The sequence below is a fragment of the Cavia porcellus genome, unplaced genomic scaffold, assembly GCF_034190915.1.
Source record: "Cavia porcellus strain 051 isolate PalLab524CR breed Dunkin Hartley unplaced genomic scaffold, mCavPor4.1 scaffold_40, whole genome shotgun sequence".
NCBI lineage: Eukaryota > Metazoa > Chordata > Mammalia > Rodentia > Caviidae > Cavia > Cavia porcellus.
The window spans coordinates 8,801,789-8,827,715 of record NW_026947523.1 but is presented as its reverse complement, the minus strand read 5'-3'; the positions used below and the strand labels follow the sequence as shown (position 1 = coordinate 8,827,715).

Genomic DNA, 25,927 nt, shown 5'->3' with positions numbered 1-25,927 from the left:
CCTGGCGGGAGTTCGGGGCAGCGCAAGCCGCGCGCGAGGAAGGGGGAGGAGGCGCCGCGCACGCGCACGCGCACAAGCCGGCGGCGCGCGCCGAGCGGGGGGCGCCGCGCGGTGCAGCCACGATGGAAGGGGGTGCGTACGGAGCTGGGAAAGCCGGGGGCGCCTTTGACCCCTACACCCTGATCCGGCAGCCGCACACCATCCTGCGCGTCGTGTCCTGGGTAAGTACGGGCGGGCGGCCGCGGTGGGGTGTGGGCTAGAGCGGTGCACCCCAACACCCCGACACCCTGTCACCCTGACGCCTCGACCCCAGGGGCGCAGCAACCGGCTGGGAGGTTCTCGGTTCGCAGGCGCGCGTGGACTGCCCCCCTTTCCGGGCGCCAGCGGGGGTGCCCGCTCCGACACCCCATTTCCCCGGAGGCCCCCGTTCGCGCGTCTCCCACCCCCATCGCCGTGACCTCCAGGCCGCGACTGTGCAGCTAACGGCTGCGTTGCGCGTGGCTGTGGGGACGCAGCCCCGGTTCAGGTAGCCTTGGTGGGGGAGCGCAGATCAGGGCGTGGATCATCGCACGCCGCGGACGCTGGAGAGGACAGGGCAGGGGGCTCGGTCTGTGTGGTTGAGCCCCGAAGGTGGCAGCGAGGAGCCGAAGCGCGAGACCTGGCTTCCTCCGGCAGCTGCAGCCCCTTCGCCGCGTGACCTTGGGCTGGGAACCACCCGAGAAACATTCTCCGGGAGCGAGGAATTCATTGCCGAGGTGGAGAGCGCCACCTCTTCTGTCTTGCCTCAGTTTCCCGATTTATAATGAGGGTGGGAGGAGCCTCTTGAGGCCCCTTGGGCTCCGACATTTCCTGAATCCGGAATAACCCCTCCCCCAGCAGGGACCTGGATGCCAGTGGGCGGGTGTCCGAAGGAAGGTCCTTTCCCCAGGCAGGTTCCCTCCCCAGGCCAAGAGCACAGAAGCCGCTGAGGGCCTTACAGGACCTGCAAGAAGCCCAATGTGCCCAGTACTGAGTCTGGGCTGGGGACTGGGACAGAGTAAGCAGAGAGGGTGCGTTCAGGTGGCTTGGGCAGCACCTGCGCTAAGAAATCCTGCTCCCCCCCCCCCACCCCCCGCCATCCAGGGGTTGCCAGGGGTTGGGTGGTGAGTCTTGTCCCAGGAGGCTTGCACCTCTTCCTGATGGGCCCAGACTGGAAGGATCTGGACTGGGACACTGGGCAGGGACAGTCAGGAGCCCTTGGTAGCTATACCTGCAGCCAGCTTGGTGGCTGGATGGGACAGCTTGTGGTGTTTGTTTTCTGTAGTCGTTTGCAGTACTGGGGTCGGGGGTTCAACTCAGGGCCTTCCCCTGCCCTGTTTTCTATTTTTAGGCAGATTCTTGCTAAAACATTAAGTTCCTCAGGCTGGGCTTAAACTTTTTATCCTCCTGCCTCAGCCTCACAGAGTCTGGGAATCCATCAGGCCAGCTTGGGTATTTAACTCTGGCCTCCCAGAACAGAAGGGAGCTACCTTTTTCTTTTTTGTGTGTATTTGGCGGAGGGGCGGGATGGCTTCTTGTTATTGTTTTGGTTTTTGAGGCAGAGTCTGGTATGTAGTGTAGACTGGCTTTGAACTCACTGTGTAGCCCAGGTTGGCCTTAAACTTTGCAGTGATCCTCCTGCCTCAGCCTCCCAAGTGCTGGGATTACAGGCTTGTACCATCATGCCTGGCTTGAGCTATACTTTCATTGTCTGAAAAAGTTAGAGACCTTCCTGAGACTGCAGGAAAGGTGACCAGCTTTAAATGCTCACCAGATGGACAGCACTTTTCAGTACTGGGGATACAGAAAAGCCTGGTTCTGTTAATGTTTGTGTCCCTGTACCCCAGGCACATCCATCCAAGTTCATTGTAGCAATGAACTTGTTCATCAGTGACGGTGTGGTGTCCAGCTCCTAGAGTCCCTGGAACACCTGCCCTGTTGTGGAAGGGGGTGCTGTGTAGCTGCTCAGGTTAGCCCTCCTGGACACTCCCCGGCCTGAGAGGTGAAGCCGCGGGCTTATGAGGGGGTGTGGGAACCATCTGCTCCGGTCAGTGCTGCCTGCAATTTAACAGAGCTGTATTGAGTATGCCAGGCCCTGAGGGAAGCGGCATGACTCAGGCACAGCCCTGGTGGGAAGGGCAGCCAGGTGGCCCCTGAGTAGAAGCCATGAGAGTCAGGAGGGGTCTTCCGGCCGGGAATGGCAGGAACTTCATGGAGCAGGGAGAGATCCATTAGGCCTGGCAGGATGGTGGGGGGCGAGGAGCTGTGCTTATGCACAGGGGGGTCAATGGAGGACACGGCAAGCAGGGAAAAGAGCATGCACACCCCCCCTGAGGTCCCCAAGCTTGCACTGAAGAATCTGAGGCTTCTTCCAAAGACCTAGTAACTAGCTGTGTATAACTGAGCATAACTGTCACAAAGCAGTGGAAATCAGGTCTTCTGTCCCTAAAGCAGGGAGAGTGCAGAATCCTGAGATTTCAGGATTGGAAAGGACAGAAGGGTTGTGGAGCTGGCTGCATCTAATGCCCATGCCCCCAGCCCTCGCAGCCCTGTGCACACCTGCGCGCTGGTGCTCGCTACCTTTGTCTAAGCAGAAGCATCTGACGCAGCGCACAGATACCTTAGAAAACAAGTGAGCTTTTCATAAAATCTCATTAAGGCAATACCTCTGATTACTGGAAAATATATCACATGCAGTGGCTGTGTGACAATGTGAACTTGCTTAATTCTGCCAAACTGTGCCCTTAAAACTGTGGTAATGAGGAAGATCAACCGCAAAGGCAAGTTTCATGCTATATGTGTTTTATCGTAACAGAGAAAGTTTGCGCCATTTAGGGAAAGCTGAAGTTAATACAATACTGTGTCTCTTCAGGTCTTTTTAAATAAAACTTAGAGCTGGCACAGTGACAGTGACAGTCCCCACACTCTGGGAGGCTGGAGCAGGAGGATCCAAAATTAGAACCCAGCCTGGACTACTTAGCAAGTTAGTGAGACCCTGTCTTGAAAAATAAAGAAAGCTGAGGATGTACAAAAGCCCCCACACAGACACAAACACACACACACACACACACACACACACACACACACGTGGGCTTCATGAAGCCTGAATTCCAGATGCGGGTAACTAAATCACCAGAGTGTGCTGGAACTTTCCTGGCTTTAGCACTGAAAATCCAGTGTGAGCCCCTCAGTCCCGGACAGACCAGAACTAGGTACCCTCTCTACCCCCTGGAGGGGCGCCACTAACTTGTGCATATGAATTTATGACTTTGTAAAATTTGTGCAAGAAAGATCTTTTTCTGTTTTTGTAAACGCAGATGGGCTGCTGGGTGTGATGGCACACCCTTGTAATCCCAGTACTCAGAAGGCTGAAGTAGGAGGATTGTTGCAAGTTTGAGACCAGCTTGGACTACAAAGTGAGCCCAAGGCCAGCCTGAACTGCATAGCAAGACTCTGTCTCAGAGAAGACCAAAAAAAGAAAAGAAATATGGGGCTGGGGATTTAGCTCAGCGGCATAAGCGCCTGCCTTGTAAGCAGGCAGTCGTGAGTTCGATCCCTGGTACCGATAAAAAGGAAAAGGACAAAAAAAAAAAAAAGGAAAGAAATAAAGTGGCAGGGCCTCGATAGACCTGGACCCACCAGAGGCCCCGAGTCCCAAGCCCCTGAGCCTGGCCGGCAGGAACAGGACCTTCCAGCCCCGCATGTCCCTTGGCTGAGGCCATCTCAGCCATCTCAGGTCAGACCTGAGCCATGTTGGAGTGGCTGAATTGGGACACTGGCCAGACCAGGCTCCCTTGACCTAAGTTTTGAGGGAGATGGGGATGTCCTGGCTGGGGGCTGGGAGATTGGCTGCTACTCCTGCCTCCTCCGTTCCCAGGCAGTGGCTGTGACCTTCAACACGTGTCACCCCCTCACCCCTGTTCGTTGGTCTCCCCTCTGAACAGGACGCTAGGCTATCTATCTGCTGCACGACTGTGGCCTGTCAGTAGTGACCCGCTTTGGCCTGGAGCCAGAGGGGATGATGCGTTTACAGCAGGAACTGCACTGGTTGAGTAGAAAAGACTTTATTTGGGGTTTGCATTCTCGTTTTGTGGGCTGATGACCTGTGGAGAGATCAGTGCTGAGACATAAGAGGGTTTTCAAAAATCTGTTCTGGCAAAGTAACATGCTAGAGCATTAGGCATTTCACCACCATCAGAATTTATTAGCATGATTGACATTGTTTTGATGTGCAGACCTTGTACATGCTGTACCCCCAGACCCCAGGGTTGGTCTCTTCGGGGTTCTGTAAGTGGCCAAGTATCTTTGCACCCATCTTCCAAATGACAGAAGCAAGACCTAGCCTGGAGAGGTGACTGCCACCAGCCCAAGGCCTGAGACTGGCAGGGGCACAGTTGGAACCTTGTCTGCAGGGCACCCACGGCCCTGTGAAGCTCACTGGGCCCTCAGCAGGTGTCCTGGCTGAAGGTGTGTGGTCGTCCCATTTGGCATTTGCCACTGACTATCTTGGAACCCTCTGGCCTCTCTGCCTGCAAGAGCCGTCTGCTCGGCCGCTCCCTCACGTCTGGGCCCGGGTCAGCTGCCAAGAGGCCTGCGGGCGGTGTCGGCCTGGGTTTCGGATGTGTGTCTTGGGCAGTTCCTGGGTTTAGCGTGGAGGGCAGGGATCTCTGTGGGGGATCTTGGAGCCCTGCCTCTCCCAGTCTGTTTCCTCACCAGTGCCATGGGGTTGTTGCTTGTCTTAGGAGGCCTTGCAGGTTGGAAGCTCTTCCTCAACAGTTCTGTGATCCCCATTTAGCTGGACACAGAGGCCTGAGGAGGCCCAAGAGCTGCTGGGATGGCTGGCGCCACAGCTCAGACTGAGGAAGCGAGGCCCCGACTGCGTGGGGTGGGGAGGCCGCCTGACCTGCTGAGCAGAGCTCTTAGGCCTGCCCAGGGGTGGGGGAGAAGGAACAAAGGCGGGAGGAGGAAAAGCCCTGAGGAGGGGCTGGAGCCAGGGAGAGGCAGATGGCGGGGTGTTGGAGGACTAGTGCTTGGCTGCTTGGCGCCCAGACTTTTGGCACCCAGACCGGAAGAACCAGCTGTCTAGTGGGAGGGGAGGCACGCAGGGCAGGCAGGACGTGAGAGCAGGTCATGGTGAGTGCCTTGTGGCAGTCCCCTGCAGTCCTGCTTGCCCATGTGTCTTGAGCAAAATGGTGGTGCCAGCTGGGCCTCAGTTTCCCCATCTGTCAGGGAAAGGCATAACTGGATTGAGCTGGTGGCTCCCAACCCTTCCACCTTCAGGGACCCCATGTGTGTTCCTAGTGGCTTCAGGTGGGGGCTTTTGAATTTGACTGTCTGAAGAAGCAGTGTCAGGAGCTACAGTCTAGCCAGGCAGGGTGCTGTGCGCCTGTAATCCCTGAACGCTGGGAAGCTGGGCAGGAGGGCTGCAAGTTCAAGTCCCACCTGGGGAATTTAGTGAAACTGTCTCAAATAAAAGATAAAACAGGTTGAGGAAACAGCTCGAAGGTCCTGTGTTCAGTCCGTATACTGCAAAAGAATACCACCCCGTGTTCTGTGGGAGCTGCAGCAGAGGGGACCCCAGGTCCATGAATGTAGGGAGACTAGAACGTCGCTGGTGTTTCACGGAAGGGACGCTTTCTCTTGCAGGAATGGAGCTGTGTCCACTGTCCTCTCCCGGGAGCCAAGGGAAGGGGCGGCTATTTGGCAGGGACAGCCCCAAGCTGCAGGGACCCATTCGCAATATGCAGCTAGGCAGGGACCCCAGCAATTCAGGCCTCTCAGGCAGCTCAGTCCCAGCGAGGAGGACGTGACCTTCATTGTCCCCTCGAATGTCCTAAGGTCTATGGCTTTTTTGTGTAAGTTGCACTGTAGCCTGGTCTGTCCGCTACCCTGTTGTCCAGGGGGACAGTTTTCTACCACAGCCTGCCTTTGCTGGGGACTGCTGTCTTCCAGCCCGGGTCAGTGCTGTCCCCAGCCTCAGTCCCCTTTCTCTAGCGCCACCCCTGCCTTCCGTCCTGGCCACTGTTGCGCCTGTTCCCAAGGCCTTTGCACACTCTGGCCCCCACGCTCACCGCTGGGTTCTCACCTGCCTCAGCACTGTCCCTGCCACCTGCAGGCTGCTCACTCCCCTGTCCCCAGGTCCGGCCCTCCTCATCTCCTGTCCCAGGCTCCCACACTGACTTGGTCTTCTGTGCTCCTTAGCTTTGGGCCTCTTGAGTCCTGGCCCTTGCCAGTGTCTGACTGTCACCCCTGTCCTCCCTGTGTCCTCTGCAGCCTGGGTCCCTCATGTCACGCCGTAGGCCATCTCCCTTTGCAGCATCCCAGGCCGCTGGGTACTGGCCCTGTCAGTAGCTTGAGGATGCAGTAGCAGTACATGCCTGCGATCCCAGCACTCAGGAGGCTGAGGCAGGAGGATCACTGCAAGTTCAAGTCAGCTCGGACTACATAGTGGGTTCAAGGCCAGCCTTGAATACATAGTGAGAATACATAGTGAGAGCTTGTCTCACCGCCTCCCACAACAAATGGAGGTGACACAGACCCTGAGGGACCCTGCTCAGCCTTGGGCAGGAAGGGACAAAACTGGAGAGTGAGGGGGTGAAGCAGGGCAGTGGCCAGCGCCCCAGTCAGGTGGTAAGTGCTAGAGGGCAGGGACTGCCACTGCTACTCATGATCCTCGGAGAGACAGTGTGCTGGCCGTGTCGGGGTTGATGGCCGCCTGCTTGGTCAGCCCTGTTTCCCAGCGCTGTGGCCCTGTCTGTGAAACGGATCCACCAACCGGGTGTGGCGGTACACACCTGCAGCCCCAGCACTCTGGGCGGCTGAGGTAAGACGGTCACAAATTCAAACCCAACCTGTACAACTTAGGGAGACCCTGTCACAAAATAGAAAAATAAATTTAAAAAGGGACTAGGGATGTAACTCGGGGTGAATGCTTGGGGTTGGATCCCTAGTGTTCCTTGGGTAGCGCCATGTGGTTGGCATTGGTAACCTTTCTGCCAGGTGGGACATCATCCCTTGCCCGCTCCCAGCTTTGGAAAGGGCACAGGCAGCAGGGCCTGGGCTGGCAGCAGTTTTGGGGACAGGTCAAACGCTTCTCCCACCAAGCAGGGGTGCTGGGACAGTCAAGCAAGCCCCTCTGGGTCTCAATTTCCCCCTGTTTGATGAAGCTGAGGCCACTGTGCTTCCCCAGCCATAGGAGCGTGAGGAAGGCGACAGTCTTGGGCACACCTCTGGGCTGGCCACTCAGGTCTCTGACCCAGTCCCTCCCCAGCCCAGCCCACCCTGCCCCCACACCGGCACCACGGGGACAGCCTGGGGCAGATTACTGCCTAATCCCCAAGGCCACTTCTGGAGCTGTGGGGTGGAAAGGAGAGCAAGCTCTTCAGGAAGCCCAGGGGCTGCCTGTGCCATCCTGCGCCCCACACTGGCTTCACCCCCTTCTCTCTGCTCACCTGGGTGCCTGCCCCATGGTCGGTCCTGGCAGGGAGGCAGAACCCATTCCAGAGGGCACACTGCAGCCCCTTGGGCAGAAGGGAGCTCCCTGTGGTCAGAGTTACGCAGGCAGAGGCCCAAGGCAGGGATTCAGGGATGCTTTGTGCATTGGATTCACTGTCACTGCTCTCAGGCCCCACAGACCTGAGCTCCCTCTGGATCTGAGAGGGAGGAGCTATGTAAGGATGTTATCATGGTTGCTGACCACGGTGAGAGAACATTATGGCCCCGGACTCTGATGGGGCTTTCTCTGAGGAGGCATCACTCCCACTGAGGAGTGGACATTGAGAAGCCGACCCTGGGAAGACCTAGGGAAGTTAGGCATCCCAAGCAGAGTGGCTGCCATGTGCAAAGGCCCTGAGGCAGGAGTGAGCATGGGAAGGTTGCAGAGGAGCCTGGTAGAGTTTAAGGGGGAAGACAGGGAGGTGCGGCTTGCAGTGAGGAGGGGATTTCATGTCAGAAGTGGTTGAGCCCTAGTGTGAAAGGCACATGTGTGACTTAGGATTGAAGAGACTGGCTGCTACGAGGGGATCCAGAATGCTGTCATTGCCAGAATGGTGATACTGGCCTAGGCCAGGTGGGGACATGGGATGGCTCAGAATTATATGGGGGGCTGAAGTGACAGTCTCACTGCTCGACTGGATGGGGTTGGGCGGCAGGATGCCAGCTGGTGCATGGATGAGAGGTGGCTTCAGGGCACCAGGAAGCCAGGGGAGGCTGGAGGGGAGAGCGGGCTCCCCAGAGGGACTGCAGAGCCGTCCTAGGGTCATAAACCTTATCCTCAGCGAGGACCCACTGGGGTCGGCTGGGGAGGCAGGAGAGGAGGCTGCAGTGTCCTTGACTGTTGCCTTCCCACACATGGATGGTGGCTGAGGCCAAGAGGCAGAGGGCTGAGAGCAGACAGATGCCCTGGGCTGGGGAGATGGCGCTGTCCGTGCTCCGGGTGTCACGGCTGCGGCTCACCTAGGGAAACCCAGAGCTTGTCTAAGATGTTGCCAGCCAGCCTCTGTCCTCACACTGGCTGGGCGTGGCTTTCCCTCTGCAGTGCCCTGCAGCAAGCCTGGGCACAGCCGTGCTGGCTCCATCTGCCATCTGTGGGAGGGATAGGACTCAGTGGCCTTGTGCTGCCCCAGGGCTTGGGGTCTGGAATTGGACTGCAGGGACTGCCCTGCGGGCATGCGGTCAGATTTGTTTTTCCTTCTGTGGTTAGAGGACTGATGGGACAGTTTTCATAAGGTGCTTCCCACAGGTGCCAGCCCCAGGGGACTGCAGGCTGGCTCAGGGTCTCCTGGGGGAGGCAGGCCTATAAATGAGTCCCACCAGGAAGGCTGGAGAGGGGAAGAGGCTGGGAAGGTGGCTGGGGGTCAGCGCATCCCAGCACAGTTTACAAGGGTGACAGGGCTGTTTATGTCTGACCGATGACAAAGGTGGGAGCGAAGCTGGATGTGGTGGCGTGTGCCTGTGATCCCAGCCAATCAGGAGGCTGAGGCAGGTGAGCAATTTAGCAAACCCTGTCTCAAAATGAAAAATAGGAAAGGTCTGGGAATGTAGCTAAGTGCAAAGATCCTGTGTCCAGTCCCGGCCGGAAGGAAAGGAGGAAGACATGGAGGAGAAGGGTGGGGATAGTGCACAGGTGCACAGCGCAGAGCTTCCAGGTCGCCATGGCTGCGCCATTCTCCCGCTGGGTCAGGGAGGAGAATCGGGCTGGGACTGTGGAGAGCTCAGTACTGGGGTCTCTGATTCTCTGTGCCTTTGAAGAAGATTCTGAATTTGTGTGATTCTGAGTTTCCTTTTTTCCGATTTGTTTTTCTAAGCACCATCTGGAGGCTGTTTCTAAAAATGCTCAAGGTGGTGTTCATAAGGGGTGGGAAACTGGGAGGTCTGGCCTGTTTGCCTGGTGCGTTTTCCCAGCGTTCCTTCAGCTCAGGGAAGGTGGCTTTTCCTGTGGCCGCCCTTCCCGCAGCCTTCAGCGTTCCCCCAGCTGTCACCCTCGGCCTCTGCACACCTGCTCGCTGCTCAAGGCAGATCTATTTGTTTAGAGAATTTCCCCCTGGCCAAGGTGGAATTTCATTCTGGTTGAATTTCTAGTCCTCCAGTGTCACACTCTGTGTGTCCCTTGTGGTCCCTGCAGATCCAGCCTTCACAGGTCCTCCAGGGAGGCTGCCTGGTCCAAGGAACCCAGACCAGATTGAGACTCGGGGTCAGGGGCCAAGTCCACACCTGACAGCTGCGCGACTGGGCAGGTGTCCTGGACACCACTGTAAGACAAGAGTGGGAGCATCAGCCTGGGGGAGTGGAGAGGCTGAGCGCTGTTCTTGGGGGGGCTTCCAGTCGGGGGGGGGGCAGGGGAGACAGCAGCTCAGGGCAGAGCAGGCTCCCATTGAGCCCAGACCCGGCCAGCTCTTTACTCTTCCTTTCGTCCCATTGGGGACCTCTTGGCAGATTTGGGGGGCTCTGTCTTCGGCAGGTGCTCAGCAGCTCTTCCTTTCCCCCATCCCTGCTGCCTGCGCTGACCCCAAGCCCTCACCTTCCTGGCCCAGGCCCCGTGGCTTCCCGGTCATCTTTTCTCTCCAGGCCGCCTGAGTAATCCTGTCCCTTCCGAAGTCAGACCCGGCAGCTGCACTGGTTGCTCTGACGTGTGCAGGGCTCCTGAGCTCACCTTGCCCTTCCAGGCCCTGGGGACCAGCTCCGGCCTCCCTTGGCGACCTTACTTCCCAGGTGTCCCCCCTCGCTGTCTCTGCGCCAGCCACTGCTGGCCTCCGTGCGGCTTCTCCGGCTCGCTGCACCCTGGGCCTCTGTGTCTTGGGCTGCTCACTGCAGGCAGGCATCCGCTCAAAGGCCGCTGCATCAGGGGCCCTGAGAGCCACCCAGCCTGTCACCCTCAACTTCTGAACACTACAGCCACAGTCCTCGCCACAGCCCTATGGCCTGTCCCATGGGCCTGTCCCTGTGCCGTCGTTCCGCCCTCCCCTCCCACCACATGAGGCCACTGCCCACTGCAGCCTTCACACTTCTGTTCCCCCTGCTCACCATTGCCCCCTCTCCGCTGGCTCAGCAGGGTCCCCCGTGTTCCTCACCTGCACCTCCTCCCTCATGCCTCAGTGTGTCACCAGCCGCTGTGCTCATCACTTGCGTTTGTAGGGGCTAGGGCTCGGGGAGGTTGTCACACACCCCAGACCACCTGTTGGACAGTCAGCCAGGTGTGCACCGGAGGGCATCGGGATCCAGCTACCCTCAGCGCTCCTCCTGGCGCCGTGCTGGGCACTGAGATTCTTGTGGCCAGGGTGAATGGCCACAGCCAGCATTTGCTGGCACTGCCAAGAGTGCCTAGTCTGCCTGGTCCCTCCAGCGTGTTGTGATGTTGCTCCTCTCCCTCCTGGGGACACATCATCTCCAGTGTTTCCTCCTAGCCTCTCCAGGGACTTCCTGCTTCATTTTCCCAAGAGGACCAGTTGTAATGGTTCCTCCTCTGCTGTCCCTGAGGCCCAGGCTTCCGCCTCCCAGCCTGTGGGGACCCTGAGTCTTCCTTCTTTGGGAAGGGGTCTCCTCTTACTGTCATTTCTCAGCCCAGCAGCAGGTGACCATTAGGAGGTATTGCTCAGAAGGGGCCCACTGGGCTTATCCCTCCCCTGGAGAATGAGAGGCCCCCGTGAAGCTCCTTTGAGGCCCTGCTCTGCTCTGGGTACTGGCACATGGCTCTCCATAGAGTTATTCTAAAGAAGGCCCACCCGCCCTCCCTCCCTCTCCCTTTCCCTCGCTCTCTGGTGTGTGTGGTGGGCCCAGGACTTGTACAAACCAAGTGTGTGGTCTGTATTGAGCTACACCCCAGCCAAGAGGTCCATTTTTATAGAGGACCGATGTGAGACTCAGAGAGATTAAGTCACTTGCCCAGGGCCACACAGGAGGAGCAGCAGGTCTCTGATTTGAATCCGAGAGGTCCGTCTCACTCTTCATTGTCTGAAATCATTACTCAAAAGGCTTTCCTATTCTGGTGGCTTAGTGCATCTGATGACGTGAATGGGGCCTCAGGAACCTGACCTGGCAGTTTGTTGGTAGGAGCCTTGGACTTGTCATGGTGCCAGGGTTCAGGTTCACAATGCACAGGGGTGCAGGGCAGATGGCACAGGCAGCTGGTGAGGAGCTGCCTCTGCCCGCCGGCGTCCGGACTCTGCCTTGCCTTCTTCTCCAGTCCTGGCTTCGTGTCCCTCCTGTCCTGCGCCCCTGAGCACCGGACTGCACTCGAGGTTTGGTCTGGCACACTCATGCTGCGCTCCAGCCTGCGTCCCTGCTGGTCCCGGTGCCGGGTCCCCACGTCTCTGGCCGAGCCACTCACTCACCGCCACCATCGTCAGCTGCGCAGGTGGGAAGGAGACCTGGCCAGCGTCGCTCACTAGGCAGTTAACTGTTGGCAAATGTGTGACTCAGGAGTGTTTGGGGTGTTCCCAGTGCTGTGCGACCCCCTCCTCTCTGGGGTTCATAACCATAAACCCCGCCCCCCCCGGGCTCATCATATGATCGCTGTCCCCGCCCCCGGGTACCCGCTGGCCTGCTTTCTCTCTGGGTTTCTGCCTGAGAATGCAGCACAGAGAAGAGACACACAGTTGCTGACCCCTCATGTCTGATTTCTGTTTGCAGTGCTGGGGACCACAAGGAGCTCCTAGTCCGTGCTAGGCACACGCCGCACCCCCATGCCACTCCTCGGCGCCTTGTCCCTGGCTGCTAGTGCGGTTTTCTCTCACTCGTCATCCAGCCTTGTGTAGCTGTACTAGTGCACCGTTCCTTTTTGAGGGCTGAATAATAATCCGTTGGGTGGAGGAGGCATAGTTTCTTAACTCGTTATTCCTGGTGCCCATTTGAGTCCAAATCCTTCCTTTTTTTTGGTACCAGATTGAACTCACCACCTTGTGCTTGCCGGGCAGGCACTTACACCGCTGAGCTAAACCCCCAGTATCTAAATCCTTAACATAGTGTCCTGAACTGGTGGTCTCTAAACTTTGGTTCCAGAGTTTGCCTTCTTTTCAAGAAATATGTTTGCCCATTTTCCCATGAAACATAGACGTGCTTGTTTTATGTGTCCTACTGTACCTGTATGTCCCGGGCCTGATAAAATCAGGAAAAGGACAGTCGTGCATTGCTTAGCAATGGGGACACAGCCTGAGCGTGTGATAGGCCATTCTGTCACTACGCAGGCAGAGTTGCTCACACAAACTAGGACGCCTCCAGCGTCATTAGATCCCGGTCACATGAGGCCACCATCATCACCGCCCGTCATTGACCGAAGCAGCCTCTGTGACACGTGACTGTCTAGACATCTTCAGTAGATAAGATGAGGAAAACAACGCTTCACATGTGTTTTCCCCACACCCACGGGACCCTCCTGGGTGTCTGCTGTGGCAGGAAATGCACCTGGCTCATCCTAACTATAGGATTTTTTGTTGTAGAAAAAAATGGAGAGTGTAGCTGGGCGTAATGGCACACACCTGTAATCCCAGCACCCATGAGGCTGAGGCAGGAGGATTGCTGTGAATTCAAGACCAGCCTGGGCTACAGGGTGAGCTCAAGGCCAGCCTGAACTGCATAGTGAGACACTGTCTCAAAAAGACACACACACACAAAACCCCACACAAAACCAATGGCAAGTAAAGACAGGCAGACACGAGCCACTAGCAGTCTCTTCTGGGCTCCAGCTCCAGCCTATTACATGGGCTGTCACTTCTCAAGCATGTGTCCCTGGGGCCTGGGCCTCCTTGTCCTACATGGTTTCACAGGCATCAAGAAGCCCAAGGAGAAACTGGGAACTTAAGTCAGGTTTCTGGGCTTAGAGCCCAGCTCTGTTGTGTTCCAGTTGTGTGACTTGGGCATATTCACAGCACATGTGCCTTGTGCTGGGGACGGTGACACACACTTGTAATCCCAGCCACTCAGGAGGCTGAAGCAGAAAGATTGCAAGTCTGAGCCCATCCTGGGCAACCAAGTGAGGCTCTGTTTCAAAATAAAAGTAAAAACGCGTTGAGGATAAAGCTCAGTGGTTCAACATCCTGGATTCATCTCCTAGGACTACAAAACAGATAACAAAAAAAAACTCACCTGTGTCTTAACCACTTCATCTGCAAAAAGCTAGTGTATTATTTAGCTGTTGCCACATAACAAACTGCACCAAAACTTGTGGCTTAAAACATCAAACATGTTATCTCAAAGTTTAACTGGGTGTCTGTGTCACAAAGCTACACCCAGGGCTACAGTCTCACCTGTCAGCTCCCCTGAGGGAGATGGTTGCTGGCTATCGATCAGGGACTTCTTCAGGTCTTGGCAATGTGGGAAGGCAGACAGGGCCAGGGTGCAGCTAGCGGTGGAGTAAGTGGCTGTCATGCCCCAGGCCCTGCGAGCTCTAGCCCCAGCAGTGAAAAGAGAAGCAAACGCAGAGCAGCAGGCTTCCATCACAGCAGCAGGGGCAGCACGCGAGGAGTGACCCAGGTGGGAGCCTCGTCCTTTTTCGCTTTCTGTTTTCCTTTTCTTGAGGCAGGGTCTTGCTTTGTACTTCAGGCTGGCCTTTAACTCACTGTGTAGCCCAGGCTGGCCTTGAGCTCACTCCCAAGTGCTGGCATTGTAGCTGTGTCCCACCCTTCTTTTCTCTGGGTGGAGGGGAGTACCAGGGATTAAATCCAAGGCCTTTGTACTGAGCTACATCCCCAACCTTTTTTTTTTTTTTTTAAGACAGGGTCTTGCTAAATGGCCCACGCTGGGCTCCAGCTTGCCACCCTCCTGCCTCGGCCTCCCAGAGTGTGGGGATTATAGGCATGAGCCCCTGTGCACAGCTGCTGGCCATGGTTTTTGTGACCTGTACTCAAAAGTGATAGCCTGTCATTTTTTGCTATATTTAGAAGCAAGTTCCTAGTCCAGAGCCCTCGTGAGACATAGACTACACAGGGCGTGGATGCAGGGGCTGGGTCGTCAGGGCCATCTCACTGGCTGCCTACTGAGCTGTTGCTGTTGTACCTGTCGCAGGGGATATTGAGGTCTTGAAGGAGGTAGCAGAGTTGGGACTGCTGTCCAACTGTGATTTTTTTCTTTGTCACCTATTTGCTTGTCAGGGCCTTGGTTGCCCTGGAAACTGGGAAATGTGGAGCCAGGACAAGGCCTGAGTCCCCAGATAGCCACTGCTGCACAGAGGGACACATGGGTGGGGCCACGCAGCGTGGCCTCTGGAGGAGTCTGCTTTGGGTGGGGGCTGGGCCATGACCCCGGAGATACTTGCTCTTCGAGGCCAGGCTGGTCCTGAGGGAACCTTGGTGCCAGGACCAGGGAGGGCTTCCATAGTTGGGACGCTGCATGGCTGGTAAGAGGGGTCCTCAGGTGACACCACCCTGGCTGAGTGACCCCAGGCAAGTTGCCCTGCCTCTCTGGGTTCCCTCTGAAATGCCTAGTCAGCACCTGCCTTGCAGCTCACAGAGGGGCAGCTGCCAGGCGCACAGGGAGGTGGCATCCACCCTGTCCTCGGGGCTGGCACTGGAGCTCACACCTGTCCCTGCTACACCCACGTCTGCCCTCAGGTGTTCTCCATCGTGGTGTTTGGCTCCATCGTGAACGAGGGCTACCTCAATAGCCCCTCAGAAGGCGAGGAGTTTTGCATCTACAACCGAAACCCCAACGCCTGCAGCTACGGTGTGGCGGTGGGCGTGCTGACCTTCCTCACCTGCCTGCTCTACCTGGCCCTGGACGTCTACTTCCCCCAGATCAGCAGCGTCAAGGACCGCAAAAAGGCCGTCCTGTCTGACATCGGTGTCTCGGGTGAGCCCTGGCGGTGGGGTGTGGTCAGCACCCCCTCCCAACCTCCCACCGGGGTGACTGAGGAGCAGACAGACAAAGAGACAGACTGGCAGCAAGGGCAGGATGAGGCCACGGCAGAGTCTGTGACCTCAGGACAGAAGAGGGCCCTCCAGGTCGGGGACACGACGGGGCTGGGTCAGGTCTTCCTTCAGCACCCTCCCCGGCAGAGCCTCAGGAGAACGAATGAGGGGTGGCCGGACACCCAGCACACAGGCAGTACCTGGGAGCCTCAGTTTCCCCTTTGCCCAGGGCTGGGCAGGTTGTGACCTGCTACCCTCTGACCTTCAGAAGTGGCCGCTGCCATTGGCTCCCTCCCTGCTGTCCCTGGAGTCCCAGGAGTCAGCTTGGTGGATGCTCTGTCAAGTGTCAGAGCCATATGTCAGCCACCCTACCCCCAGACTGGGGACTCGGGTGTCTGGGGAAGGATCTCCCCTTCTTCCGGACCTGGGCCCCTTACTCCTTCTGGAAGGAACCAGGACTAAATTTAAGGTTCTCAGACTTCCACAGAGCCCCAGGGCCCCAGCAGTGCCTCTGTGCGTAGCATATACTTTATCCTGGGCAGCATGGGGCATCTCTGAGTGACCCTGGTCACTACAGTGTCTCCCCGCTAAGTGCCCAGGTCACTGCTCTCCAAGGGGCTTTGTGAGGCTGCAAGGTGCTTCTTGGCTGAGATTCCTAGATCTCTGGACGCCTGAGCAAGGTGGAAGGCAGTGATCCTCTGCCCTGATGGCTGCCAGACCCAGGGGTGGGCTGTGGAGCCGAGGCCAGGCTGTGCTGGGACTGGGTGTCCACACGGGCGGGAGAAGGCGCCTGACTGATGGCCTGCTCTCTCCCCCTGCCCCTCGCTGCTGTCTCCTGCCGTCTGCTCCTGGCCCTCCCTGTCTGCCCCTCCCCTGTGGTCCCTGCTGCCTCTGCCTCTCACCTGCACCTTCTCACCCCCCCACCCCACCCCACCCCATCCCCTGGCGTCACCTGTGGGTGGGGGAGCACGGGAGACCTGCTTTTGAACTGCCCCGTTCCTCTCTTCACCCTGCATGTCACCCCGTCTGTTGTACCTGGCTCTGGGAACGCCCAGCCTTCTGGGCCTTCCTCTGGTTCGTGGGATTCTGCTTCCTGGCCAACCAGTGGCAAGTGTCCAAGCCCAAGGACAACCCGCTGAACGAAGGGACGGACGCAGCCCGGGCCGCCATCGCCTTCTCCTTCTTCTCCATCTTTACTTGGGTGAGTACAGCACTGCGAATCCACACCCCAGGCCCTGGTGGGCAGCTCCGCGCCCTCCCAGCTGTTTGTGGGGTCACAGACCCCACTAGTACTCTGGATGGCACCCAGCACCCCTTTAAGGGCCAAGAAAGCAGAGGCCCAGACAGGAAGGCGGGGCTCCAGGATTTGAGGCTGGGAGGAACCAGGAGACCGTCTTATAGCCTAGAACAGTCCCTACTGTCCTGGCTCCTGTCTTCCATCTGGAAAATGATGGGAAGGAGTGGGGGGGCTCACAAACCTGGGTGCTTGGGCTGGGTGACCCCTGCCTGCCCATCCTAAGAGAATCCTTTCCGCTTGGCTCCTGTTGCCAAGCAGGGATGGGGCCCTGCAGAAGCCAGCCCTTCTGGTTTTCCCCAAAAAGCCAGAAATTGGAGTTTTGGTATGAACTCTGACCTCTATGTATTGGTAGTTTATTCAAGTTTTAAAAAAACCTGTGAGTCAAAGCACATCCCTGGGCCCAGCAGCCCTGAGACCAGTTCAGTGCAGGCATCAGCCAGGTGGTAGACGCCCTGCAGCTCCTCAAAATGCTGGCCCCTCTCTCCCTGAGTCTGAGCCACCCCCTTTCTTCTGTCCTTCTCTTCCTCCTGCCAGATCCAGGGTCCTTTCAGCTCCAAGTCCCATCCCCAGGGCTCCTCTTCCCCTGTCCACAGCTCTGTCCCCCACAAGCCCCTCACAAGGAAACCTCAGGGCTGGTAGACTGGTAGCCAGCCCTCCCCAGTCCCTCGCCTCTCCGGGGTGACTCTCCTGCCCCTACTGAAGATCAAACCCAAGGGCACTCTGCCTCGAGCTACACTCGCAGCCTTTTATTATTTTGAGACAGGGCCTCACCAAGCTGAGTCTCCTGCCTCAGCCTCCTGAGAAGCTGGGATTGCAGCTGTGGCCCACCGCACACATTTCTTTCTCTTGCTGGAGGCCCCTGGATATCCCCTTTCTTCTGCAACATCCAGCCTCCCAACACAGTATCAGCAGGTACAGACCTGCAGTCCAGGTCTCTGTAGGCTAGCTGTGGTCACTGTGGCTCTTGATGTCTTCAACCCTGGCCAGGAACAACAAGGTCACCCCAGGGGATCCCAGTCCAAAGAAAGCACCTGAGAACTGCGGACCAGCAGGCAGCCTCCAGGGAAGAGACTGGAAGCTGAGCCCCGAGATTGGGCGGGGCTCAAGGGAGGAGTGAGTGATTGGATACAGGCTTTCTGGGGGCGGAGCCAACGCTCTGGTTCACAGGGGCCTCGGCCGGCCCCCTGCTCTGTCCAGTCCCCCCAGCGGCCTCACCCTGCTCTCTCTGGCAGAGTCTGACCGCAGCCCTGGCCGTGCGCAGATTCAACGACCTTACCTTCCAGGAGGAGTACAGCACGCTGTTCCCTGCCTCTGCACAGCCTTAGCCACTCCCTCAGCCTGATGCCAGAAGTGTGGGGGACCCCAGGGCACTTAAGATGCACCCCTTACCACTTCCTTCCTTCAGTGCCTTCTCTTTCATTGTTGTGTGTTCATTCATTCAGTAAACATTTATTGAGCAGCTGTTTTGTGCCTATGAAGAGTTAGAGTCCTTGGCCCCAGGAGCCCCCAGGCTGAGGCCAGGGAGACAGACACATCAGAGCTGCCCAGGCTGTTAGTGTGTGTGTGTGGCGGGGGGCGGGCGACTCTGCTTGCTGGGAGGTACCAATGGCCCAAGGTGCTGAGCTGTGGCCACAGTGTGATGGCCTGTCCACAGCTGGGGTGTGAAGGGTGATCTTGTCCCCACTCCCACCCCAGATAGGAGCCAAAGGGATGTAGCCTGGGGTGCTGGGGGATTCTTGGCCTGGTCCTGGCTTCCTGTGCTGGTGGACTGAGGGCCTCAGTCCTCCTCCTTGGGCTGACAGCTGATGACAGACCAGCCTCTCGGGCTGGCTGTGCAGAGGGGACAGGCTGACCCAGGGCTTGGCACAGGGATGCTCCATAAACATAAGCTCTCGTACTTGCTCGCTCAGGCAGTCACTGATTCATTCATTCCCTGGGGAGCTGGGTTCCTCTGTGAGCTGTTTTAGTGGTGGTCTTTGTGAGCCTAACCCGCACTCTGCTGGAGGACTTGGGCCTTGGGCCTGTACAGTTTCCCTCCCTGGGCCCAGCTGCCTGGGCACAAGAGGTGAGGAGCAGCTCCCAAGCCTTGCCAGAGCCAAGTGCACAGGGAGTGAGTGTCCTGGCACAGGAGCCATATAAGTGCACACTGCCTGCTGCCTGGGGGATGCTGCTGAGTGTGCCAGGAAGAACACCAGTGGACCGAGGTCCCTGGGCCCTGAGCGGGACTCTGAGGCCCCCCGCTGCAGCCGGGTCTAGCGTGGTCCTAGGCCTCTCCTTTGTCCCCGTCCTGTGAACTTGGCTACCCAGCCTTGAGCAATACCCAGACCATCCTTGGTGCCTGGGCCAGAGCTGCTCCCTGGGAGAGTCCGCAGAGGGCGCTCCAGCCCCACCCTCCGACAATGGGGCTGGGAGCTCAAGGGACCAGGCCTGTGGACCTGCTCTCAGAGAGTCATCCATTTGTTTGGGCTCCCACAGGCTCACCAGCACTCAGGTTCACCCCTCTACCTCTTGAGGCTCCAGCGCCAAGCCCCCTGTGGCCCTGTGATGACCCGAGGTGCACTCCTCTGCCCCATGTCCCAGGCCCCTATGCTTTTCTTCCCAGGAAGGGCTACCCTAGAGTCCTCCGGGTAATGCCTGACCTGGGCTTCCAGAACCCTCTGGGACAGTACCAAATAGACTCTCTGCCCCGTCTGTTCAGTTGGCCGTTTTGGGTTCCTGGTTAATTTAGTGCTCTGCAGGAGACTGACCAGAGGGGAAGAAGTGATGGGTCCTGGCCTGGGAAGAAGCAAGACCCCTGTGTTTAGGGCTGGGCTCCAGCTCTAACGCCTTCTCTAGGCCTCATTCTCCCCAGTCCCCAGCGGGAATGAGCAGCATAGCACTTCGCACTGCCAGCTGGTGGCCAGCTGCAAAGGTGTGGTGGAGAAGCCTTCGCCATAAACCTTGAGGCTCTTCTTGTTTGTAGTACTGGAGGTTGAACCCAGAACATCCCCAGCTGTGTTTTGGTTTGGTTTTGGTTTGAAACAGTCTCGCTAGGTTGCCCAGCCTGAGCTCAGGCTTTGCAGTTCTCCTGTCTCAGCTTTCCAGAGTGGTGGGATTACGGGCGTGCACTGCTGTCTTACCTGCTCAAGGCTGGTTTGAATGACAGTTTAACTCTGTAGTTTGTCATGGTCAGTGTCACTGTTCTTAAAACAATAGCTTTACTGAAAAAGGTGTCTGACAGGGATATGTGCTGCAGTCACTGCGCTATGTGAGAAGGGCTTTGGCGCTCAGGCGAGACTGGCAGGGGTGCTTGTCAGAGTTCCCCGAATAGTCAAGGCTCTGGCAGTCAAGGCCAGGTCACCCCGAAACTTCTTTCTGTTTTCCTCAGTTCCCTATCTTTGTTTGACCAGGTGTTTCAGGCTCAGCAACAGTGATGGAACTCCTAAATGACAGTGACTTAAAGATAAGTCTGGGAGGGACTAGCATAGTGACTCAGGCATCTTCAGTGACCCAAGCCTCTGCCACTCTCATGCTCTATTTTGGTAATTAGAGCTCTAGCCATTGTATATGCATTCCAGGCATCAGGTCAGAGGGAAGGACAGAGAGCATGGAGATAGCTCCTTGGTCAAAACTCAGTCATATGACTATGTCTAGCTGTCAGATCTAGAAGGATAGCGTTTAGGAAATGCCAAGAGATCTCTGTGCTATTAAAAAACATTTTTCCCCATTCTGCATTAATATCCCTAAAGACACAGTTGGAGAAGACTGGAGATTTTTGGGCCCCCTTAACCTTCCACAGTGGAGATGAACATTTCCAGTGACCTGGGCCACATGGGGCTGGATGTTGTGGTTCTGGCCTCTGGATGGCTGGTGGTAGCAGCTGGGACAGCTTGGCTTTGCATCTGGTGCTTTGAGGATCTTTAACCCTGTGTCCTGTTGACTAACAACTACTAACCCAGTGCTCTTGTCTGTCTCTCCCCTAACCACCCCCTTCCTCCCATCCTTGTCCCCGTGGCCCGTCCCCAGGCGGGCCAGGCCGTGCTGGCCTTCCAGCGGTACCAGATTGGCGCCGACTCGGCCCTCTTCTCCCAGGACTACATGGATCCCAGCCAGGACTCCAGCATGCCTTACGCCCCCTACGTGGAGCCCAGCACAGGGCCGGACCCCGCCAGCATGGGCGGCACCTACCAGCAGCCGGCCACCGCCTTTGACACAGAGCCACAGGGCTACCAGTCCCAAGGCTACTGAGCCTCAGTGACCGCTTGCCCCACCCCCTCCCTCTTCCCCAGCCCTGCCCCACCCTGCCCCATGCCCATTCTGTCCAGCACCTCCACACTTCCAGGTCGCTCCATGGAGGCCCAGGGCGGCTTGGGGCAGGGATGGGTCACCAGGTGTGGGAGTGTCTACCTGTGTGTGCCAGCGTGTCCAACCCCAGCGGGGCCTGGAAGGTGGGACCGGGACAGCGCATTCATTCCGTGTCCATGAGCACTCGAAGTGCTACTGGGCCCAGGCCCGTGCTCACCATGGGGGTGAGAGGCAGTGCTGCTCCCTGGAAGGGGGACACTGAGGAGGGGCCCTGTCAGTACCGAGGTGGGGGGGATGGTAGGACAGAGATGGGTATGGTACTGAGAAGTCTAGCCATGTGGGGGCTCAGTCCCGGCACATGGGCTGGCACCCCCAGACTCCCCCTGTGATAGCCTGATGGGCTTGGTGAGGCTGTCCCCACTGTATGGTGGAGGAAACCAAGGCCCGGGGAGGACAGGGTCGCTCACCCAGGGTCCCTTAGGCAGCTGGCATAGGGGCAAGGCCACACTCAGGCCACCCAGACCCCTAGCTCCTGCCTGCTGCTCTTTCCTGTCCACTGTCCCCAACCCCAAGCCTGGGGCTCCTTCGCTCGGTGTTACCCTCATTGTGGGAAATTTGGGGACCTTGGCCCCAAGAGACACCCAGATTCTGCTGCAAGTCAGCTCTCCCCCAGCTGCTTGCTGGCCTCCCATCACTCACCGACCCTGTGCTCTGCCTGCTGTCCCACAGGGCGCTCAGCAGCCCCCTCTATGGCCTCTCGGGGGATCACTGTCCTCGACATTCAGGCCAGGAGGGGGTGGACCAGGAGGCCAGGGTTCTTCAAATGAGTGGCAGCACTGGCTTCCTGCCTCCACTTCTTGCCCCGAGTCACCCAGCAGGTGCAGATTCCCCACCCTGTGACCTCCCTGGAAATGGAAGTGACCTGGGTGGGACACGGGGTCAGGCTGGATTCGGAGTTGGGGCCCTGTGGGTGTGGGGAGGTCTCTGGGAGCAGGAGGCAGGGTCAGGTAGAGTCACAGGGCAGATGGTGCACGAGCCCATGGGGGGTGCTGCCCCAGGAGTACAGGGAGAGCCTTAGAGTGAGAAAGGGGAACTGATGGCACCAAACGCACAAAAGGGCTCGAAGGGCCAGGCAAGCACCCTCTAGGAATAGGAGAGCAGCACATCTGTGCCCTGCGCATGCTGGGGAGCAGAGCAGAGGAGCTCTGGGTGGCCCAGGGGGACAGGGTCCCTACCACCATCATCCTAGGCCTCCCAGGATCCAGCAAGTCAGGCTACTCACTGGCCCTTTGTGGCACCTGGGCTGGAGAGTCCCAGGGTGTGTGGGCTCTGCCTCCCAGAGCTCCCGGCCGCTAGGGGCGGATAAGCACTAAACACGGTACAGAGTCTGCCGCCGGTAGGGCACACAGTTCACCTGTGCTGGGGCAGGGGCTCCTGAGGCAGGGTCCTGAGGGAGCATGGGTGCTGGGGAGGTGGGCGCTTTAGGCAGACAAGTACTGTCACTCTCCCCACTTACGAGAAGGGGAAATGTTCTGAGCACAAGTGAGTTAGCAGTGAAGCACAGATGTGAACTCATCTGTTCCAGGCCCCCCAAGGGCAGCAGTGATGGGAGAGGCCCCTGCCTGTTGCTGATTTCCATTTTCCACATCTGAGGAAGGGGTTCTCTTGACCACCCCCACCTGGTGCCTGGATTGGGGACGGCATCGGGGTCAGTTACCTCTGCCCTGAGCATCCCTGGTGGGGCCACAGTGGCTGTGGAAGTGCTTCCAGCTGGTACAGTTCTGTGCCCACTGCAGGAGGTTGGGATAAGTCCCAGCCCCACCAGGAGACCCCCCTGCTGTGGGCCCAGGGAGACTCCATCTCTCCACGGGTACCAGTCAGCTGCCGGCTGTGCTGGCCGGAGGGCAGGGTGCCCTTAACCTCCAGCTGATCCTGGACGTGTATTGGAGACTGGCCCTGCTGCTCAGGCTGTGGGCACTTACAAGACCCTGGGCAGGAGTGGGGCTGCTGAGTCATCTCAGTAAGCACCCCCTCATTCCTGGGTACAGCCTATTGGGGGTATAGCCCCTGGGTATAGCCTGATACAGACCCCCAGCATGGTCCACCACTGGGCAGGACCCTGGCAGGGACCCCAGTAGAAGGGAGAGGGAGACAGGGCAGGGTTGGGATGAGACGTAGACTGCTGATTCCGTTACTGGGGGTTCCTGGGGGGTCCCACCCCCGCAGGCCAGCAGCACCTGTCACCCCCTCCTCCTCCTGCCCTCTGCTTGCACTTGCTCCCACACTATCCTTGGGGAAATGCCCCTTCCAAGTCCTGTGGAGTTTGGGCCCCTTCTCCCCATCAAGTACAAGAAGGGGCCCAGGATACTGGGGTTCCATATAAGTTTAGAGCTGGGACAGGAAGACAGTGACTTATCCTAGGTAAAGCACAGAGAGAGGTGGAGAGCCCAGGCCTCTGCTTTCTGCGTAGACAGGAGCCTGGGTGGTTCCTGACACAGCTGGGGGTGTGACGTGGATGGACAGGCTCCCAGGAAGCAGCATCGGCTCCCCAGTCCATTCTGCCCTGGTGATTCTTGATCTTCAAAGACTTGGGGTCCCTGGCTTCTCTCATGTAACCAAGACCCCTACTTGTTGTCTTAGGGGACCCTAACCTTGGTCCAAGACCCTTTTGATTCTCAAAGGAGCAAAAAGGGGGAACCCCCACCCCAGAGTTTGTGGAGGATGGCCTGGCCCAGCTGTCTCCCAGCGCTGCCCCCCACCCCAGCGCCCCACACCCTGGTGCCCACAGCCCTTGTCTGGGTGCCTGGCCCCTTTGCAGCGTTACTGCCTGTGTATAGTATAAATATATATATTTTCTATATATAAGATGTATAATTTAAGCTCCACAAATATATCTGTGTGCAGTGAAGGACGGGCCCTGTCCTGGCCCCTGCTCTCGACCCCCACCACCTGGTTAAGTCTCTCAAGAGTGAATCCAGTGGCCCCGGGGCCCCCTCCTTTCTGACATCCGTCCATTTGTGGTGAACAAGTGAAGGTGGTGACTCCTGGTGACATAGTAATAAAGTGAAGACTCAGAACCCACCAGCGCATCGCAGGTGCGTCCCAGCGTTTCTTTGTTCTCTCGAGTGTGGCTTGGGTTGCCTGACACCATCTCCCCTGACCTGGGCTAGGTTTATTATTGTTTTAAAATCTTAGTTACACAGTGGAGTTAAGACCATGTTCTCCTTTGAAAAGTAGAATCACTGCAGTTGTAGCCCAGATCCCCACCTGACATGTATGTGCACACACACACACACACACACACACACACACACTCCTCTCTTGCCTGACCCTTCCTAGCCCCAGAGGAAGCCAAGGTAAGGCTTTTTCCTTTGTATGTACATCTTGATAACCGGACTCATTCTTGACAGTGACCCTAGAAAGTCCCAGGCAGTTAGTTCTGAGCCCTAGAGTTCAACATGGAGCCAGGCAGAGACCCTGTCCTGACAGACACAGCCACCTCGGGCAGGGGGTGTGGGTAGGGAATAAAATCAACTTGCAAGCAAATGTGAGTGTGGACGCGGGGTGTGAGAAGGTCCAAAGATGCAACTGAGACCAGGAGGAACTGACACAGCTTCTAGCAGGTGACACAGCCTGAGCTCTCTGGGAGGCAGGTGGATGGGTGGCCGGGTTGGACTGGTGACTTCTAGAGATCTGGCTGGGGGAGAGGCAGTGGGAAGCCAGAAGGACGGGCAGGATAAGGGTCAGGCTAGGGGATCTTTGAAAGACCCTTGCAGGCCTCCGTAGGGGTTGGGTCATTAGTGCCAGGACAACACTGAAGGATGAGTGGCCAACCTGGTGTGGCGGGATGGATGCAGTCAGGAGGCTTGTGCGGATAGAGTGCCAGGATGAGGTAACAGTGGCAAAAAGCAAGATTTGGGGAAGCGCCAGGCAACAAATAACATGGGTAAGATGTGACAACTCTGGTCGGGGTGGCGCTGAAGCTCCGGTGTGAAGGAAAAATCAGTGAACCAGGTCCTCAATGTGGCTGTCAATCACAGTGCTGGCCATACCCCCACACGCCCGAGCGTGGGTGAATAAGCCAATCAGATTGACTCCCTCCAGGATGGGGCATTGGGATTGGTCAAGCCAAGTGGGAAAGGCCAGTGACCGGTGGAGAAAGCGAGATAGGCAGATGTCAAGGTCCCGGTTCCGTTTTATCCGTGCCCGGCCCCCACCCTGCAATCTTTAAGGCGGCTTCTGCCAGAGCTCCTCCAAATCAAGAGCCCCAACACCCCTCTAGAAGGCTGACCCTGCGCTGCAGAAAGCCCATGGGGAAGCAGTTATAGGAAACAGCTGGAGAGAGTTCCAGCTAGGGACTGCGGGTGCGTGACCCACCCTGCTCGCGCGTGCGGTTAACAATTCTCATCTGACGGCCTCTTCCCCCAAAGGCTTCCGGAGACCAAGCAGTGTGGTGGCCTGCCAGATGGCAGGAGGTGCGGAGCTGGTCCTGTCTTTGCTCAGTAGTCACGCCACCCCCAGGCGTGCACCCCTGCAGTCTGCGCTCTTCCGAAGCCGGAGCGCCCTCACCTACTCTACCTGCTGCATCTCCCACCCGGCTCTGCCACCTGCTGGGTGATCCCAAAGCCAAAGGCAGGCTCTTCAAGAAGATGCTCCCAAAGGGATGACTTGGACAGCCGGGCGTGTCAGCCTGCTAAGTTGGCCAGCTGTCTATACTGTGATGTGGTTTTGTTTTTACAATACTGGTAATTAAACCTAGGCCCTCATGTATGCTAGGCATGCTCTCTACCACTGAGCTATTTTGATAGCTCTATTTTTAAATTTTAAAACAGGGTTCCTCTAAGTTCCCTAGGCCAAACTCCAATTTGTCATCCTCCTGCCTCAGCCTCCTGAACGGCTGAGATTACAGACACATACTACCATGCCCCACATGATGTAGCTTTTAAAACTGTTACAATTGATGGTCAAGCTTTGGAGTTGAGAATTATTA

The 25,927-nt window shown here is 57.5% G+C and overlaps 1 protein-coding gene across 3 annotated transcripts; it reads left to right on the top strand.

Moving 5' to 3' along the window:
* The first annotated feature begins 55 nt into the window (after nt 1–55).
* On the top strand, nt 56–24,018 carry Syngr1 (synaptogyrin 1). Of its 3 annotated transcripts, none has more exons than XM_005003926.4 (4): nt 56–221; nt 15,060–15,297; nt 16,412–16,557; nt 20,659–24,018. In XM_005003926.4, exons 1-4 carry the CDS (start codon nt 123–125, stop codon nt 20,878–20,880), a joined length of 705 nt encoding a protein of 234 aa, XP_005003983.2. In that variant the 5' UTR covers nt 56–122; the 3' UTR covers nt 20,881–24,018. The 3 variants fall into 3 exon arrangements, with proteins under 3 accessions (XP_005003983.2, XP_063099753.1, XP_063099752.1); XM_063243683.1 differs by lacking the exon at nt 20,659–24,018 and adding an exon at nt 17,886–18,112; XM_063243682.1 differs by lacking the exon at nt 20,659–24,018 and adding an exon at nt 17,417–17,634.
* The last annotated feature ends 1,909 nt before the right edge of the window (nt 24,019–25,927 follow it).